At 31.3% G+C, this 20,180-nt stretch overlaps 1 protein-coding gene and 1 long non-coding RNA gene across 2 annotated transcripts; both read left to right on the top strand.

Moving 5' to 3' along the window:
• Positions 1-233: 233 nt before the first annotated feature.
• Positions 234-3,016, top strand: LOC132731150 (uncharacterized; the record flags this gene model as incomplete). Its single annotated transcript, XM_060717277.1, is given in 1 exon segment — positions 234-3,016. A coding segment is annotated over 1 exon segment (792 nt), but the record flags the coding sequence as incomplete, so codon positions are not given.
• Positions 3,017-9,916: 6,900 nt separating this feature from the next.
• Positions 9,917-19,774, top strand: LOC132731144 (uncharacterized). Its single transcript, XR_009625840.1, has 3 exons — positions 9,917-10,126; positions 13,708-13,859; positions 19,698-19,774. It is a non-coding gene; the product is annotated as an uncharacterized LOC132731144 (long non-coding RNA).
• The last annotated feature ends 406 nt before the right edge of the window (positions 19,775-20,180 follow it).

Raw genomic sequence — 20,180 nt, 5'->3', positions numbered from 1 at the left:
CTACCATAGTTTGATCACATAAGGACGTAGTTTTAATATCCTATTTGCCCAAGTTAGATCTAAACTAGCTGCTATCAGAAGGGTTTCACCATCCACGTTTTCTACAAAATTAGTGTTTGTTTTCGTTATAATTATTATAGAAGAAATATTCCAAAAGTCTTTATGAATATTTAATAAGAATAAACATTTATTTTGTAAACATTTACATATTATTGGGCACTTTTTCAGGGTTTGTGTCCGGCACCTTCCAAGAAAATGGCAAATCGTTGGAAAACTTTTTATTCCGTGAAGACACTGACCAACGTTTTAGTACGGGGAAGACTCCAGTACTCACTACTCAAGACGACAGGTCCAAGAGCAGTTTGTCTGGGTTTTCATTAAGGTTAGATTCTCCAGAGCCAACCATTATGCCGAGAGACGAGCCTGTTATATTTTCAAGGCAAGAACCTACCGTTTTTCCACGCTCTGAGCCAATGTTCAAGCCCGCACAGGTACCCGTCATCAAAACAAGTCATGAGCCAGTCCAGACGATAAATGAGCCCGTATCAGAATATGTAACAAAGCTTGAACCAGTCAGTGTTTCGAAGCTCCTGAAACAGTATCCTAAAAGTAGTGCGAGACAGTCGCAACCTGTGTACAACGAACAAAGCACGACAGTACCGAATGGGCATGGCAGGTTTCCAAGAAGTTCAAGCTCGAGTTCCTTTACTGAGAACAGGTCTGGTCAGATGGAGAATGACCGATGTCCAAGAAGTCTCAGCTCAAGCTCTTTCAGTGCGACAAGATCTGTTTCGAGTGAAAGGATCCGATCAACCAGTAACCTGAGTGCCTTCAGAGATAGGATGTCTGGTCAGGGAGAGCGTTCCCAGATGACAAGAAACTGGAGCTCGAGTTCTTTGAATAGCGTACAGAATGGTTCAAGGCCTCACTCTGCAGTCTCCGACCGTGAAAGTCCAATGCCGCCTGTAAATCAAAGTCTTCAAAACAGCGATTACCTTGAAATTCCGAAAAAGACGTTCGAATAGTCGAATAATCAGATTTGAAAAGAACATTATAATGCAAATGACTAAACAAAACTGAAATATAAAACGAGAACAACTTGATAAACATACAAAATATTATGAATTTAAAAAGTGTCAAAATGGACTATAAAAGGATAAAAAAGAAACATATACTTAATTATGGATTTAAAATAAATATGTGCAAACAAATATTTCAACAATATGTGATGAAACATGTAGATCGGAAGTAAATACATTTAAATCGGTAGTCAATAGATGTAAAAAAGATTAAAAAAATATAAATAAAGAGTTTTTTAAACGATGATGATTACAATAGAAACACCCTTATGTTACTCTGTTTTATATGTAACATGTATATAGTTATGTATGTTACGAGTGTATTATCTTACTTAATTGCACATTTTTCCTTTTATTATTTAACAAAGAAAGTTACTTATATAATCTGTGAATTATTTCTAACGCACTGGTATAAAATCGAAATATATATCTTTTGTCACGCACACATTAATTATGAACATGTAAATATATATTTGTAATATGTAATACAAATAGTATGCAACGTGTCGATTCGTTATCGATAAGATTTCTTTTTATTTTAAGCACTTGTGATAATGTAAAACTTATACGTGTGTTTTGTTCCTTTCTTTTAGACGAATTATAATGCGTGCTTCTAATAATAGTAACCATCTAGTATCTCCTCGTATTAATAAACCCATCATCAAGACTAATACATGTACGATTTATATCACTTCATTTATATTTTTTCTGCATTTAAGGCAAGCAATTGTTTCTTTTAACTTACTACTGACTCAAATATAATTCTGTTTACATTGTTATTAAAAATCAGATCATTTAGTTATGTTCTAAAACCTAAGATTTACTTACTTTTTGTTCCAAATCATCAAGAATATCTGCATCTAACTTATGACAATACTTTCTTAACATCTTCGGATGTCTCAGATTCGAACCGCCCGCCCTCCCTCTGATTTTATATCATTTATGTCATGAAATTTTGTCTGATTGCCGTTACTCAAGAACAGTAAAAGTATTTTTAATCAGTAAAAAATGTCGTCAACATATAGGTTTGAACCAGTTAACATATTGTACAGAAACTTTACACTGGAAAAGCTTAGGCTGTCGAGTCTTGGTCGCCCGAAGGTATTTTCTTAACGACTCTTTTTATTCTGAACCCGTTCAATGACATTTCAATGTTTATAACTTTTTTTCGGAGCATATTTTTCCATAATACTTTATTACAAATAAATAATAGAAAATGAGCAAAGTAAGATGTTCTGTGTTCAGCAATTGAAAAGAATGTATTTTGCTCCTGAAAAATACATCATAATTCTAAGTCTGATGGGGGCGTTTGGAACGTACAGGTGGATGTAGAGGACTTCTGTGATGTCTATATTTCTTTCATAAAAGATACAAAGCTTAGGTTGGATCATCTGTTTTCTCATTAAACGGGGACAGCATGAATTATCTTATATTGTTTAAATGGTCTATTTGATGTTATGACAAATTAAACTACGGTAACATTTGAGCCGCGCCATGACAAAACCAACATAATGGGTTTGCGACCAGCATGGATCAAGACCAGCCTGCGCATCCGGCAGTCTGATCAGGATCCATGCTGTTCGTTATCAGTTTCTCTACTTGTAATAGAGTTGGTTAGCGAACAGCATGGATTCTGATCAAACTGCGCGATGCGCAGGCTGGTCTGGATCCATGCTGGTCGCAAACGCATTACGTTGGTTTTGTCGTGACGCGGCTCATTTGTATGTTCGGAACTATGAAAATAAACATAAATTTATCGGTTTGTTGCACGTTGTTTTTGATGTTCTGCACATTTTTGTTGGTAAACATGTGATAATTTTGACATTACTTTAAGTAAGGAAGTCAGTAGTTACATCATTCAGATTCTGTTAGATGTATGTATGTATGAACAGTTTGTAACGTTGTTAACTAATATACATGTATTATCACTATTAAAAAGTTACTTACACATCTATATTGTTTTTAATTCTTTTTTGGACCCAAAGGTGATACAGAAATACAGTCAACTTTTGATCTGTCAGTGCCGTTTACATGTATATTATTAGTTAATTTAAAGATTTTTTGACACGTCATACGACCCTGTATAAAAGACTGTTTGCGTATACAACCCTAGCCGTATTATAAACATGAATTGTAAGATATAATATGACAGAGTAAAAATGATATAAATGTTATAAAACGGAAAATCACTTTTTAGCAAAGAAAATAGTTGCCGCCCATGGGCGGGTACCGGAGGGACGGATACTGATTTTAATCGCAAACACATGTCCTGGTTTATTGTACCATATTTATACCCCCACCATAGTTTGGGGGATATCATAATTGCTAGCAAATGACTGATAGGCTAACCCTTAGCTTGCTGGCGACAACTGATGTCCGCTCGTGCAAACCAAGATCAACTGGTATATAAATGAGCCACGTCACGACAAAACCAACAAAATGCGTTTGCAACCAGCATGTGTCCAGACCAGCCTGCGCATCGGCGCAGTCTGATCACGATCCATGCTGTTCGCTTACCAACTCTATAAGTAGAGAAACTGATGGCAAACAGCATGGATCCTGATCAGACTGCCTAGATTCGCAGGCTGGTCTGGATCCATACTGGTCGCAAACGCATTATGTTGGTTTTGTCATGACACGGCTCAAATACTAGTAGCGGCTGATCAAATGGTATGCAATGTTCGCTATTCTGTCAGTATATATTTTTGCAATTTCCTCTACAAATGATGAATGGTTTTGTCAAAATTGAAAGATGAACATGTCCAATTAATAAATTCAATGTTGAAAGGGTAAAACAAATTGTAACGAATATTTGTCAAACTGCAATGAAGTAAAAATGAAGACGACAGTCTGATTTTAGTTCTCATCCAATGTACCACTACTTGGAGGGAAGTAAAATATAGGACACAGACCGAATTCTATGCTACTTTAATTCCACAAATAAGTTTACTTTGTTCGTAGTTTCATAATAATTTATTTGCAAAAAAAAATTTAAGGTCAATGCGAGGCCGATGAGGTGAAACGGTGTGATCAAATATTAATAAAACTTTAACATCAAATCGCTATATATTCGTTTTAAAAGAATAACAGTGTTTTGACAAGATCATATTTTAATGTGAATGGGCATAACAAAGAAGGATTTAAATTTTTTAATTTAACTGTATAGCATATTGAGAATTATGTTATTCGCACCAGTTCACCTTATTTAATTGGCGTTGGTACTGTTAAAAGTATTTTTGTACTAAGTAAATGCTTCTTCGGTGAGTGGTTTTAACAAGTAATTATAAAGTCTCAGTATTAAATGTAAGACGTACTCCTTAAAATAAACACGGCCAGGAAAATTTAAAAAATCTTCTTTAGCTTGCTCGTTGATTGTGCTGACCCGGTTTTGATAGGGTGTATTTAGGTACTTATGGCGGCTCGAAGCTTGGGGAAAAGCTGACTTTGAAACCAATTCAGAGACAGTCTCCGGATGGAAATGTTTCACCTTCAGTTGCTTATAGCATGTGGTACATCGGCAAACAACTTACAACATTTATATAGAAAGGTTCAGTTGTTACAAATCAAATGAGAAACTGAGAAATTATCATGGTTACAGCTGAGAGTGAGATAGTATCGAAACACAAAACATCTTAATGATCTAAATGACCTATGGCTTTAAGATGATTCATTGAAAGTTCCTTCGTGCAGATCCGAGAAGTTATCACTCAAGCATTTCTAGACAGACAAGTTGAATGGCGCTGCAGTGAAACCGGAACAATGTCGGAAAGGAATTGTCATTTTTTGTCATTTATGAATATCTTAATAAATTAGTACATCACTTTACTAACTTACCGCCATCACTCACAATCCCTATTTGTCTTCCATTAATGTCAAACCCCCCGCGGGGAACGTAATATGATCTGACTTAGGAAGCTATAAAATACAAAAAACCCCCAAAATTTTTTAAAATTTACCCCCTGGTTTTGCCCTGTACGAATGATATGAAGGCCCCCAAGGTAAAAGGAAAACGAAGGTCCCCGAAAAAACCCCAAAGGGTGTTCCCATGCAGGATCGGGCCCCCGGACCTCAGGGGTGCCGTCGTGGTCTCTACTGAGCTCCCCACTTTTGGTGCCCCTTTTTGCCCTGTTGTTCCAAACAAATTGAAATCTTGTTTTTTAAGCAAAAAATAAAAATTTAAAATTACTCTAGCGGTTTTAAAAAAGTTTAATAAAAAGCTTATTTTTTTTAAATTTTATATTGAATGAGAGATGGCAAATTTTTTTAATTTTTTGTTATATAACCTATGAAAATCGGTCAACTAGCACATTAGTTTGATATCTGATTGATATGTCTTGAAATTCGTCTAGCCTGATTCATAACTTATTCGAAATACGTGGAGATTTACTACAGTTAAAGATTCTGTAACTCAAATTTTTCTTTGGTTTTAATTCATAAATATGATGCTCAAATGAATATTTATCAATAGTGTAAGTTCCAAAAAGCATTATTGGTAAAGGGATGTAATTTGAAACAAATTTTCAATAAAAAAAAATGAATGCATATATTTAAATGATTACTTACTCGCCGACTAAGTTGAACTAATTTAATATTGTATCAGTTATCTGTATGATTGTCAACGACAAACCGATTGGACAAGGCATGTTTTTCAAATCCCTTTTTTTCATTAATATTTATTTTCATATTTATTTATTTATCTATTTTATTTATTTGTTTATTTATTTTATCTTTGCATGGCTTAACACGTGACTGAAATTACCTTATATCTACATGGGTATCGTCCTTTACAACTGTTTCAACGCAAAATTGTACTCATTTATAAGTTTGTTTTCCACGCTACACACAACTTTCCTAAATAAATTAACCATGAGTGACACAAACATGCATAAATTTGAACATCATTGTATCTCATACAACAATAGGTGAACATGTTGTGCAAGTTACATTTATGACGCTTTATGCAAATTGAAATAAACTCTTGAAAATTTAAAATACAACGAAACTATTAAAATGAAAATTATAACCCCAAGATCATTTGTAGATGTCAAGCATTTGCTTTGGTAGTCGATTTTTATCACAAAACCATGGAAGCTGATTTACTCGCCTTGTGTCGATTTTCGCTGTTTCGCCACAAAAAAAGGGCAAAACAAAGATATATCTCTGTTCTAAAGATGTTTCTTGTTATGAAGAAATTATGCTCAAGAGATTATCAGAAATGATTGGTTAAAGACTAAAGTATTTGTATAATTTCATTTTACGGTCTAAAAGAAGCTATTACCATTGAAATTGCAGTAGGGTGAAACATTATTTTTAAAGATCAACAATATATTAAACTTTTGAAGAATTTCTGAGGTCTTTGTTATCATTTTTCGTGTTCTTTGCAGTATGTGTATTGGCCTTTATCGGTCCTGTGGCAGTATTAATTGGTTCTTATGTCATCTTCTGCAGTTATTAATTGGGGTCCTTTGTCGGTCTTTGTATAGTATTAATTGATCTTGTCGATCTTTGTATTTGAACAGACCTGTGTTTGATGCGCTTGGTCATTTTCAACTACATATTTACTGTCTTGGGAAATGGCCTTGTTAACAAATGCTTTCGTTGACGCATTAAAATATAGTATGTTTAAACAGTTTTAATTTGCCTCAGCACACTGAATTTTTAAAGATTGTAAAATACACGGCTGGAATTATGACGTCAATTATGCACACGATGACCTTTATGTTTAATTTTTCATCAGATTATTATTAAAGTAGACGAAACATTTAATCTAAATGTTCCCTAAAACCATAATTTAAACATTATACATTTCATATTTGCCCCTTTTAAAGAAGTAAAAAATGTTTATGAGGCATAATGTGCCTTTAAACAAATAAAAATTCATTTTTTTAACTGCGAAATAGAATGGTTAAAAAACTGCAAACGGTAATTTGATAAATCGTATCTTCTCAGCCCTTTCCATATTATTATTATTATTATTATTATTATTATTATTATTATTATTATTATTGCATGTTTTATTATTATTGTTAATAGCCGCGATGTTCCGTTCAACCAGTCTTGATCCAGTCCATCAAGATAAAGGTAATAAAGTGCGACTTTTGTTCTGTAAAATGACTAATATGTGTACTTTTTATGGTTTAAAGTTTTAATTTTTTAATATTTTATTATAATTTAAGAGAATTGGGGTAAATTGGGGGGACACAGGGTGAAAAAGTAAAACAAATTTTTAAAATTTTTAACAACAGACCGATTTTTTTATTTGAAATAAAAATAAACCGTTTTTTAAAAGAAAACGTTTGCTGTTGACTTATGAAAAAGAAGGGGCTTAAATACTAAATAAATTTATTTAGAATGGTATATATTCAATATAAAATGTACCCAATTCACCTAGTTTGTTTAACATTGTTGTTGTATACCAGGAATGACAGTAAGTATTAAATGCTTTCCCTCGGTAAGAGAAAAGACTGGTGTAATTTGCTGAAACACGAATCTTAAAATAAATCGCGGGGGTCAGAGAGTATCTCACACCCATTCCGCAAAAGTCTTCAGTTGTAAATTGCCATAAGACATTCAGGCGCGATCATATTTTTACAGGGGGAGTTCAATATTTAACAAGGGGTAATACATTGACATTCTAGTTCCAAGATTTTGCGTGGTTTAACCCTACGGGCATTCCCGTCTGCGGTGACATTCTTCCCCCCAGCTGTTTCCACCCCAAAGATAAAAAAAATTTAGCCCCCCCCCCTCCCGCCTTCCCACACGCACACGCTCACACAACCCCCTTGGAATCAGTGTACGAATGCATGAAACAATCATTCTTGTTAATTGTTCTATATGGGATATTTATCGACTCAATATATTTCCTTCGCAATTTACAACACAATGGTGACAATTTTAATTACCTTAAAAGAGCTCCAGTTAGGTTAAAATCCTAAAAACATAAAGTTTGAATTCTTACATAGATCAAGTAGAAAAAAAAAAACTGCAAAAGATAATTAAAGAAAAATGTAATCAGAATTATAAATCCAAATATCGAATCCTAGCCCGATAACATTTACTAACAATAGTGGGAAAAAACGTAACAAACGTTTTTCATTTTTGGCGGCATTTTGCATAAAAAAATGTTATTTTGGGGCAAGTAGAGATTTAAAAATTGTATTTTAAAAAAAATAAATACTTTTTATGCTTAACTATTTTATCCGTTAAATAAAAATCCCACTAAACAGCTTATATTCTTCAAGGTAAAAAATTTAAAATTCAGATAAAGGTTAAATATTTTGTACAGTAGTTCATATACCGGTTAAAAAAGGTTTAACCAGTAAATTTATTTGATTAAAATTTCCAGAAAATGTTTCACTTGAAATACAGTAAATTTAAAAAAACTTTTAAAACATTTTCATTTAACTTTAGACGAAAGCAGGGGTGTACTTTAAACCTACCCTGTACGCTCCCCCCTTTAAACTCGCCAGTACTTGATCGGAGGGTTATAAAAATGCTATTTTCAAAACTAGACCTCAGATATTTATTGGTCATAAATCTGGCGTAGAATGCGTACCGAGTTCAATGTAAATACCTAAATCCAAACGGATCTAAGAATGAAAAAAATATTCATAATTTTAAGTCCTGTCCTAAAGGTTGTAAAAAAGAAATTCTGATTTTTCTTCCAATTTTTTGGGGAAGATTTTGGCAGACACAATTCCAGAGATTCGAGTTTGAAGACAAGAAGGAAAACTTATTATAATTATAGATCCAAGAGTTAAATCTGACAATAAAGATATCCGTTCAATACAGTTTAATACTGCATATCTGTAACGTCTCATTTCATGGGATTATCGTGACATTTATACAGATATAAAGGTATATATACGCGGCTGATTTCCCCCCTTTTTCTCAAAAAAGCCTACTGTATTATAAATCCGTTATAAAGATTCTTACATCCTAGCGGTTCGGATGATATATGCAAATGACCGTTTTAAATACGGTCATATAACCTGTCAAAAACTGTATAACTTATAATTTAAGTTCATATAAGAGCAAGAACATGTCACTTTTTATTCACATATAACCATCTTTATTCACATAATTTGATTTAAATCTATTAAATTTACTTCATACTAGACAGTCTCTGCACGTGACTGCAATTATTAAGACATATTTGTTCATTACATCTGTTTCCCCACATACTTTACTGAATATATTTTCTTTTTTTCTCGTAAAATATAAAAAGGCACAGCTCTGACAATATTTCCTAATAAATTCATATAGAGTGACACATAAATTCGAACTCCATTTGTATCTTTTACAATAATAGGTAATTAATTGCTGCGCGATAGCTCTATACATTTGTAAATTTGCAAGAGAGAAGATAAACACTGACAACTACGAGTATTTGCTTGAAAATTTAGCATAAAACGAAACTAACAGATAACTTTATATATTATACGGGAACGTTAATGTGGTATTTTTTATATTTTTTTTTATCATGCAACTGCCATGGCAACGGCCCGATAGCACTTGCCTGATATTTATTTTTGATATCGGCCCATTTCATTGGACTTTTTTCTATAGCTTATATATTCTCAGTTGTATCAGTCTTAGAGTAATAAATACTTAGGCCCCCTTACTATTGTTTCATTTTCAAGTACGACGAAATTAGATAGCTTATAGTTAAGCAGAACGTCCTTGGCTATTAATCTATTATTCATATCTTATCCGAAGACTGACGGAAAGGGCCGAACAGTTGAGACTGTACCATATTAATAAGTGACGTCATAATTTGTTTCGCAAATGACATCATCGATGCCCACGTCATTTCATAAACATAATAAACAGGCTAGACGATTTCTTTCTTTTTTCTTTTTATTTTTTTTATTTAGTCTATTTTATTATATTTATTTAGTTTGAGAATGTGTAGGCCTTAATGTTTACATTGTTTGCTGATTTGACTATTCTATGTTTGAAACTGAAATTATGCCTTTATGGTGAACTTTTGAGTGAAAAGAAAGAGTAGACTATCTTCAGAGTTATTCATATCGATGTTAAGGAAGGTAAGAATCTTATTTTATTATATTCTGTGGTATCTAATGAAATAATCCAGTAGGGAGAAAAAATTGCCACCATTTACAAGAAGTGATTCGAACTTTCAAGGGCGGGGAAATTATTTCTTTAAAGAATGCCTCTGTATATAGAGTCACAGTACCTGTGCTCGACCAGCCCAGTGCTCGACCAATACTTCTATTTGTGTATAGTGGAGCCCCATTGTATCGTGCTATTCATTGTATCGATCTATTTACAAATCTTTCGATTTTTTTGCAAAATGCAGTAGCTACTGATTGCTAACAGTTACAAAAGTGTCACGAAAATCTTTCGCATTTGTTTTGTGCCATAAAAACGGTCAAAAACAGGTTTCCAGTACCGTCAGACTTTGTGCATAATAAATGGACTTATAAATAGTGTGTTCTTATTAAAAAACACATTTACTGTCTGTTGAAAGTTCCTAACTTTATGCTGACATTTTAAAACAGACATCTTTGATTCTAATTGACTGAAAAATATAGCATAAAGATGCGTCAGCCTTCCAAAACTTAGATTAACTGAGCGATTCTCACAATGCATCGATATAATGGCGTGACCTAATTCTTCAACCTGTTTGACATGTCTGTAAATAACTGTTTATTTCAAAGCTAAAAACTATATATCAGTGGTGTTTGCCATGTAATATTTTTGACAAAAGAATCAAAATAAATGATACAAAATAAAGATTCAGGGAAATTTAATGTTTTTTAACTGCAGTTGTGATTTATAGGTTAATAGATCGATACAACGGGGTTCCAGGCAACGATTTATGCATAAAAGTGAAAAAACCCTGGGAATTTGATTGTGCTTTTTGTACCTGACCTGTAACCTTTACACCATGTACAAGTACTCCAACTTTGGTAGAAGATTGGCCATTTTGCAGACAATATTTAACAGTACAAAAATACATTTCTATAATAAAAGTAGCAGTAAAACTATTTAAAACACTGAAATAATGGTAATTTAGGGCAAATGTGGAAAATACTTTGTTTAATTGCCTTTACTCTTATGATTCCAATTGATTTCCATAGGAAAGGTGTTCAAAAATTATCAAAACCCTGCTTTCCATAAAAGGCAGTGGCTATGAACATGTAAACAAATATGGCAGCTGTACGGAAACAAATCGGGAACACACCACTAAAAGCATAGACCATTGTATTTTACAACACTTATTACACTTAACTATGTTTGCAGAGTGATTTTAGTAAAAGAAATATGAGAATTAGTAATTTCAAACACCCCAGTTTATGTAAATTCCAAAACTCTTATAAACACTTTATTTCCTTTGTATCATATTTGCTCTCATATTTTCATCTATAGACACTAAAACATAAATGTTTCAAAATATTTTTGAAATAGAATTGTTGAACATAAAAAGTCATATCTGTTTTTAAAAAATAAAAGTTCTGATAGAGATAAAACCACCTGGTCGAGCACTGGTTTGGTTGTCTTAAAAAATATAGTGGTTTTTTACCCTATATACAACTCCGTGGTAAATTGTATCCTAATCTGTGTTATTAAAACGATTTAGCTTATTGTGAGTTTGAAAGGTCCAGCTTTGTAACAAAAATAAGTTTCCCAGCAAACGTTTTGTTCTGAAAGAGTTTTAATGTGATTTTGTGAAAAACTGGTTGACCACTGTATCGGACTAATGTTCAAAATTAAGCAAAACGATACTTGCTTTGTAACAAATAATTTTGTTTGATTTTTATATCTTTAGTGATTATGCAGAGTTTAAATTAATTTTGTTCAACAAAAATTTCGCTATGCATTAACAGTAAACCTGGTCCAATATTTTTATGAAAGGGGATTAGTTTGAAGAAAAGTTCTATCATTTCAAATAAATGAGCCGTGCCATGACAAAACCAACATAATGGGTTTGCGACCAGCATACATCCCTGCTCATCCGCGCAGTCTGATCAGGCTTACAAACCATATAACAAGTAGAGAAACTGATAGCGAACAGCTGCGCGGATGCGCAGGCTGGTCTGGATCCATGCTGGTCGCAAACCCATTATGTTGGTTTTGTCATGGCACGGCTAAAATAGTTTTGGAATTAAATCTGTAATACGAGTTTCAGCAAAAGTGGAAATATGAGAGGAAATACAGTATCAAAAACGGATTTAAAAATCATCCACACTTTTGAGTTATGAGCTCTTGGAAAGGACCTATAAGAGTAGATAATTTACTTTCATGGATAATTTAGTTAATACATTATAAGAAGGAATGAGATCCCTATTTTTATTGTGCAATTATAATTTTCTTTACTCATACAATGGTAAAGAAAATTATGTAAATTGTGTTTACTAGTTTCTTTTCCCTTCTTTGCCTAATTATTAAAATGAAATGTCTTTAAGGAGTGCAAATTACCTTTAATTTCTTTCTCGTATACTTAATTAGGATATCGAATAAATAGATATGGTTTGAATGGTCCAATATGGTTATATAAGTATTCTAGCTGTTTCATTCCCGAAATGTACAGTTCATGTTAAATATTATATGTATATAGATTATAGATATTATAAACAATACCGTGGACATGTAGGCACATCATTTCAGACTTCAAGAGTTTCTTGATGCTTGTTAAGTATACAATAACAACATCATATAACATCTTTCAAATTATAAACAATACAGTAAAACGTTAAAAAAAATAAATTAAGACATAAGAAATATGATTATAAAAATTGTTTCCCTATATTTGTAAATGTCTTATGATTGTAAAAATTAAATGTTGCATTTAATTTTGTCTATATAGGTGCGTATCAGAATAATTATTATAGAATTATAAAAAATTACAACAATGAAGGGTTGTAAACGTGAAGATAAACAAGAAAATTTAATTGCACACTGAAAACTTAATATTTAATTAATTAAATGTCACTAAACATTATTCATCTGTGTGGTAGTGAAATAATGTGGTAAGGTCGTTGCGTGCGCATCTTTTTAAGCGTTTCAACTTCCGAAATTCAACCTGTTTAGGACAAGTGCTTTTATTTGTTTCCATATATCGTCAGCAATGTTCATGGAATTGTTTTAATCTGCCATATTGCATAATTCATTATACAGGAATCGCCTGAACTTTGTGCTAGTTGTGTTATAATAAGATAATTAGTGCCACGTGAGCTTACAACTTATAAAGCTTATAAGTTATAAACATAATTCTATTTTTTAATAAGAATGAGTTGAACCATATAGTTGCTCATAAAATGTAAAAAAAAACACCATATTCTAAATCAAATGAATTAATTAATTTGCGGCCGTTAAACAGATTTTAATATGTCTATCATCCTTGTTTTAATGAAGGTTTTATTAGGCCAGAGTCAATAAACCAAAGTGCATTTGCATTTAAAGTGAATTAAAAAAAAACGACTTTACATTGTAATATCTACATGCGTCATAATATTATAATCCCATTATTAACCGTGAAAATATTGTTAAAAATGGATACATATAAACTTCTGTTGACATCGATTACAAGAAATTGATTTAAAATTGATCACTGTTTTTCTCTGGTCACATGTTATGAAACGTTATTGGTCTTACCAAACAGTGGACAATTGAATGAACTTATAAAATGCTAGTCAACCTGGGACAATGCTTCATTTATTGACTGGACAGCAATGAAATTTCGGACGAAGGAACTATACAGACGATTTTCGGAATATGTCGTCTGCTTCTTTGTTATCACACATGGCATTGGAGGTAAGAATTTATATTAATATCATATTTGTAAAGATCACCATTGTTGTTGTTGTTTAAGTTGTTGTTTTATTTTGTCATTTAAGTTATTTGTCTTCACATTTTTCTTCTTGTACTTCTTTTTCTTTCACTTCTTTTTCTTCTTCTTCTTCTTCTTAATATTATTATTTTTTTTTTATTATTATTATTATTATTATTATTATTATTATTATTATTATTATTATTATAGTATTATTGTTACCATCATAATCATCATCATCATTGTTATTTTTATTAATATTATTATATATAATATTACTATTATTTTCATCATCTTTATTTATTACTATCTTAATTCATGTAACATTTTGTCTACAAATTTTTGTTGCATATGCTTGTATTTCATTATTAACTTCTTTAGTTTTCTCTAAAATCAGTTGTTAAGTTTTCATCATTTCCTATATTTTGCAGATATGACAAAAATACGTGCAGTTGAGACTGTACATGTTAAATATAAATATATGAAAAAATAATCATTTAACATGAAGTCCTAAAATAAGAATGACAGATGTATGCACTTAAAGTTACGACTAAAAATTCAAAGTCTCAAAAGGCAAAATTATAAAATATCTCAATTCAACAGATAACGTTGTTCATTGACATTCAAAATAATGCAAATTTTACACAAATAAAAACAAACAAAAAACAACTGTACACCTAAATAACAGACAAAACAAAACACATTGTTGTGTATACATACTTTTTACGTATAAAATCAGATTGTTTTCAATTTTAAGCCGCTACAAAAAATATAAGTAATCTTCTTAAAATTTGAACAAAGGTTTTAGTTTGTCTATGCATTAAGAAAAGAAATTGAGCCGCGTCACGACAAAACCAACATAATGCGTTTGCGATCAGCATGGATCCAGACCAGCCTGCGCATCCGCGCAGTCTGATCAGGATCCATGCTGTTCGCTTACAAACCCTAGAACAAGAAGAGAAACTGATAGCGAACAGCATGGATCCTGATCAGACTGCGCGGATTCGCAAGCTGGTCTGGATCCATGCTGGTCGCAAACCCATTATGTTCGTTTTGTCGTGACGCGGCTCAAATGTTTCATATAACCATATAAACACCATATTGCTTTTTAATTTAAGCGTTTTTGTGCATCGAAAATAAATTGATATTGAATAAATTTTGATAACGTTGTCATACATAAATTTGTCAACAACAAATACTTGTCAAATTTTACAAGCTATCACGTAATATAACAAAACGGTCGTTGTGTCAAACGGACTTACATTATTTTAATCGTTATCAGACATAAACAAATGTACACCTTTATTGCCTACGAAATTAAGCATTAAAGAAAGCAATACGTCATATTTTGTACAAAAGAAAAGAAAAGAAGAAAAAAAACAAGATATGGCTCAAAATAACATATTGAGCAACAAACAGACGAGACACTTGCAAAATTACGGGTTGTTCATTTAACGCCATCACATATAACGTTTGAATTACACAATGAAGTAAAAAAAACTTACTGGCATGTATGAAATGCAAACCTTAAATGTTAAGGTATTCATACGAAAGCATACGATAGTTCTTCGAGCATTTGAATGACATTTTCAATACTGTTATAAATTGTTAAATGCGAAATCGAAATCTTTACAAATAACAAATGTGAATATTTGTTGAAATAACAGTATTTTTTTAGTTTCTAAAAAAAAATCTAAGGGAGGTATCTTATATAATCAAGATGCCGACGCATATACTACATGTATATTAAAATGCAAAAATAATGTTATCACTACAATTTTGTTCCATTATATTACGTAAAATCGAATTTGGAAAGCAAAAAGCACAGTCGAAAAGGAGAATGTAATAAAACTGTCTAGCATACAATGTATATACGAAATTTTAATTCAAAATTAAAACCTTTTTTTATAGAATAATGACTGTATTTTTAGGTTTGTATGAATCATTTGCGATACTTGCATGTTTACGCTTCTAGTTGGTGAGAAGGAAACTATATCTTATTATCATTCTATACACGTAAGTTTAGATTTAATTTTTTTGTCACAACTTCTCTGTAACGGTCATAGGACGATTTCCTTGAATCATTTCGAGAACGAAAGGGCACCTGAGGAATCACCACCAAACTTATGTTAGCTATAGCCAGCCTAAAGTAAATAAACGGCAACTCCAAGTGCTCACAGCGCTGAGGGGCCAGTGGCTTGCAATCAGATACATTCACTACTCCGCCATGGAGGCCCCTCCCCTACGTTATAATTATAAAGTATATATGTAATATATAATTCGTTTATCCGGTGATGGCTCTAATCAAAATGTTTTATAGAATTCTGTTGTGTTTTTGTTGTTGCTTTTTTTTTGGGGGGGGGGGGGGTCTGAGAAATACCCAGATCTATTAGTACATGTATAAACTGAATATTTAATATTCATCTAAAATTAGATTAGCTTTATATAAATGTGCGATATTCTGACATTTTACTTACTTACACGAAAGAAAGAAAAACTAAAGAAAGGATGATTCTTACCAAAAATATAAGAAGTCAAATTTCACAATGTGTGAATTTGTTTTAATGAGTTTTAATTTGTCAAAGAAAACTGTTCAGACAGATTGCCCTTCTGACTTGTCTACTGTATAGTACTTGTATTGGACGACATCAAGGCCGGTTTAAACAAGAAAAGAAAAAATTAGAAAATATATGAAAAATAAAATTTCGATTTAAATATAGTCAGAATATAATGATACACATTTTATCAAAACAAACATTTTTTTTTCCAATTTCATCATATTTCTGTCAAATTATAGCATCACAAAGTATTCTCTGTCCTTACTGAAATTTACTGAAAATTAAGCAATTTCTCAATAAAAGATAAAGAAACCTATGAACAAACTTTCAAATCTAAAGATGCATATTTATGAATTTAAAAAAATCGCAATTAATAAACACACGCACGTAACATTGGATAATTTAACTAGTGTTTTCAGTTGCAAAAAATAACGTTCTTTTCACATATGTTTCTATGCACATTTGTACTTAACAACTGAACAACTTGAACAACTTGAAAATGTCAACCAGAAATATATTTTCTGGAACACGTAATAACCGTTTTATCTATAAACTAATTGCAGAGAAAACCGTTTTAAGTAAAAAATTGCGAGATATAGGTTGCACATATTTTATTTTTGACTCAACTATCTTTTATCAAATTTAAAGAGTTATGTTCAGTGCATATATCTGGTATTTTATGATTTTAAAAACAAAATATACAATTTATTTGCTGAAACTTCATCCCTCTGTTTATTTACCTGTACTTGCAGTACGTATTTTATGCAAATGTTATTGTTTATAAGAAGTTGTTTAAAATCCAGGAGACCAAATTCCCATGTGAACTTATCATATATAGACCTTTTTTCAATACGATATTTCCATAGAAACGGAAGTAGTATTTTGCACATGCGCAAGGAAAAATGCAATTTTTCAGTATTCAACAACTTCATTAACAATTTAATGGCATCTAAATCATTAACCAATATTTAAGAATAGTTTGTTTTGATAATAATTGGTGCAATGGTGAATTTTAGTAATTCAAATTACGCTTACAGGGTCTTTCAGATATGTACATCCACACTAACATCAAGTCACATGGCACGATAAAAAATTGTATTTGTATTGAATATAAAGCTTAAATCTGAACGTGGGATTTTTTATTGAAATTTCTACCTTTAAAATTACGTAGGCATGTAAAATCAAGTCAAATAATTCTAAAAACTCGACTTTTGTTCAGTATCAATGAGCTTTTATTTAGTAATTTACAAAGATCGTCGTAAGATTTCAAGATAACCAGAGATTTTTTGCAGATAAAGAGATCTATTTCAATTTGTTTGTAATAGAGATTTATTAAATCCTTTAATTTAAACGTTTAAAACTTAAATATTGCCTTAGCAGTTTCATTGTACAGAATGACTCTATCTGAATTAGTTTAAACTTGATAGTTTGCAAGAAAAGAGTAATAAGTAAATGATCAAAGATTTAAATTTGATTTGATATAGGAAATGAATTTTTAAGAATAAAAAAACATTCTAAAACGCCTAAAATTCGCTTTGTTCCTGTTATTTTACTGTTGCTTTCCGTGATTATTTGAAGTTTTTAATTCCAAAAGTTAAAATCATCTTTCCTGTTTGTTCTAAAGCACTTTCTGTTCTGCGAGCAGAAAATTGTATCAATCTTTGTTATGCTAACATTGTTTCTTTCTAACCATTGTAATTCATACTATTAAAAATCATTTGGCGCTGGAAACAAAATACAATGTTTTACAAACGAATGCTACTGTCATGGATGCATATTTTAACCCCGAATGCTGGTAAAAATGGGACCACTGCGCTAATTGCCTCAAATCCATGCCATACGAACCTATTGTAGTGTTAATTATTCGCTCTTTTCAGTACACTTATATATATACTTATTCAAACAACATTCAAGCTAAAAACTATATTTGATTAAACTCACTCACAATGAAACTTTTTATACCATTGTAAAAATGGTATTTTAAATGTATTCTTTAACCGTTTTAATTTTTTTTCAAAAGGTTGACATGTATCTTAAACAAATGACAAATTACAAAACTGATCTTTAATCTTTTTCAAACAGCTGCTTAAATGTTAAAAATATCTTTCTTGACCCCAGCATAAGTTTGAAACTCTTATCTAATCAAACTATTTTGTTTACCATTACTTTCAAATTATTTACTTAAGATATAATTCTTTAAGTTCAACAGAAGAATAATGTTTGTTTATGTATTTTCAAAACAAAAATCATTTTAAGGCGATTATACCTTACATGTTATAAAAACGTTTCTGTGTATCAGCGTTTTGTCTTTGATCTTGACGTAAGCATTCGGTAAATATTGGGGTTCTTTTAAAGTGTACATTTTAATTCTTTTATGAAAATATTTATACTTGTAATTCATGCTTAAGAAAGTTTACTAATATTATTATCAGAAAGCTGCCAAAAGCATATACAATATATCTAAAATTACAGAATATAAATGATAAAGATTTTTTAAATTTTGTACTTGAATATCACATATTTGGCGCCATTTTTATTCTCTGTATAGTCATTACGCATGCGTTGAAAGTTTGAAAGGAATTGCACACCTGAAGTGCATGGGCTACTTGAAAGGTTTAACAAAAGTAATATCAGTGACGGTAGTTTTATCAGATTAGAACACAATCTCACTTAAGACTTGCCAATCGTAAGAGGATTATTAAAGGTTACAAATGCATAAGATGATAATGCATGCATTGTATTTATTATACCTAAATTATGAATGAAATGATTCGGATTTATTTTTTTTAATATATATATAATAAAGATAATAAAATATATTATATAGCCCCATTGGTCGGTTACTTTTTAAATACATTAAAGGCCATTCACCATTCGGGCCCTGAAAAGATGATATTAATATAAATTAGTACAGCATGTATATACAAATTTTCCTTTATACAAAAATTATTATAATATTTAAAGAAATGCATGAATTCTCAATGATACTAAATAAAGTAATACTCAAGATAGGTAAAAGTCCTCCTTCATACCAAATTAACTATAACTAAATACAAGCATAGACATCTGTTTTACCAAATACACTGTGAATGATTGTTTATTTGTTTTTCTGATTTTACGCCGATTTTAATATATTGTTTTGGTCACATCCATCTTGCAGGCTTCCCTGCATTCCCGAAAAATCAGTTGCAGTTTACAAAAAGAAAAGCCAGGGGAATACGAGAATATTACAATAAAATCACTATCATATACTTTTATTTGCAGGTGCACGCGTGACTGATTTAGAGCCCAAATATGGCAGTTTGGCGGGTGAAACGAGGCTGACAATTTTGGGTTCTGGTGAGTAAATAATGCATTAAATGACTATTTTAGCGTACATGTGCGATGATTAATTGACCCTTTCTTTAAAGTTTATTTCAAACAGTGTCTCTCAAATAATTGAAAGAGTCTTGTTTAAATTAAACTATCCATTTGTATTCAGAATGTCAAAACTATTTAAATTAGTTTCAGTCCAATTATATACAAAATAGCAGCGGACATATTGATTTCATTAAAAGTCATTTAAAGGACAGTTGGAAATTTGAATGGTCATATTGGCTTATTTTATTGGACTTATTTGTATTAATTAATCATAGAATGAACCGGTTTTTATTTGAAAAAAAAAACAACAAGCAACTTCAAAGTTAATATAGTACGAGTGAATTGCAACGCATAGGCTTTCATACCCGACGGCGTAGTAGAAATGAT

This window comes from Ruditapes philippinarum, unplaced genomic scaffold (genome assembly GCF_026571515.1).
Source record: "Ruditapes philippinarum isolate M1 unplaced genomic scaffold, ASM2657151v2 ctg5455_1_1_1_1, whole genome shotgun sequence".
In the NCBI taxonomy this organism is placed as follows: domain Eukaryota; kingdom Metazoa; phylum Mollusca; class Bivalvia; order Venerida; family Veneridae; genus Ruditapes; species Ruditapes philippinarum.
The sequence above is the reverse complement of the archived record's forward strand: the minus strand, read 5'-3'. Positions and strand labels throughout refer to the sequence as shown.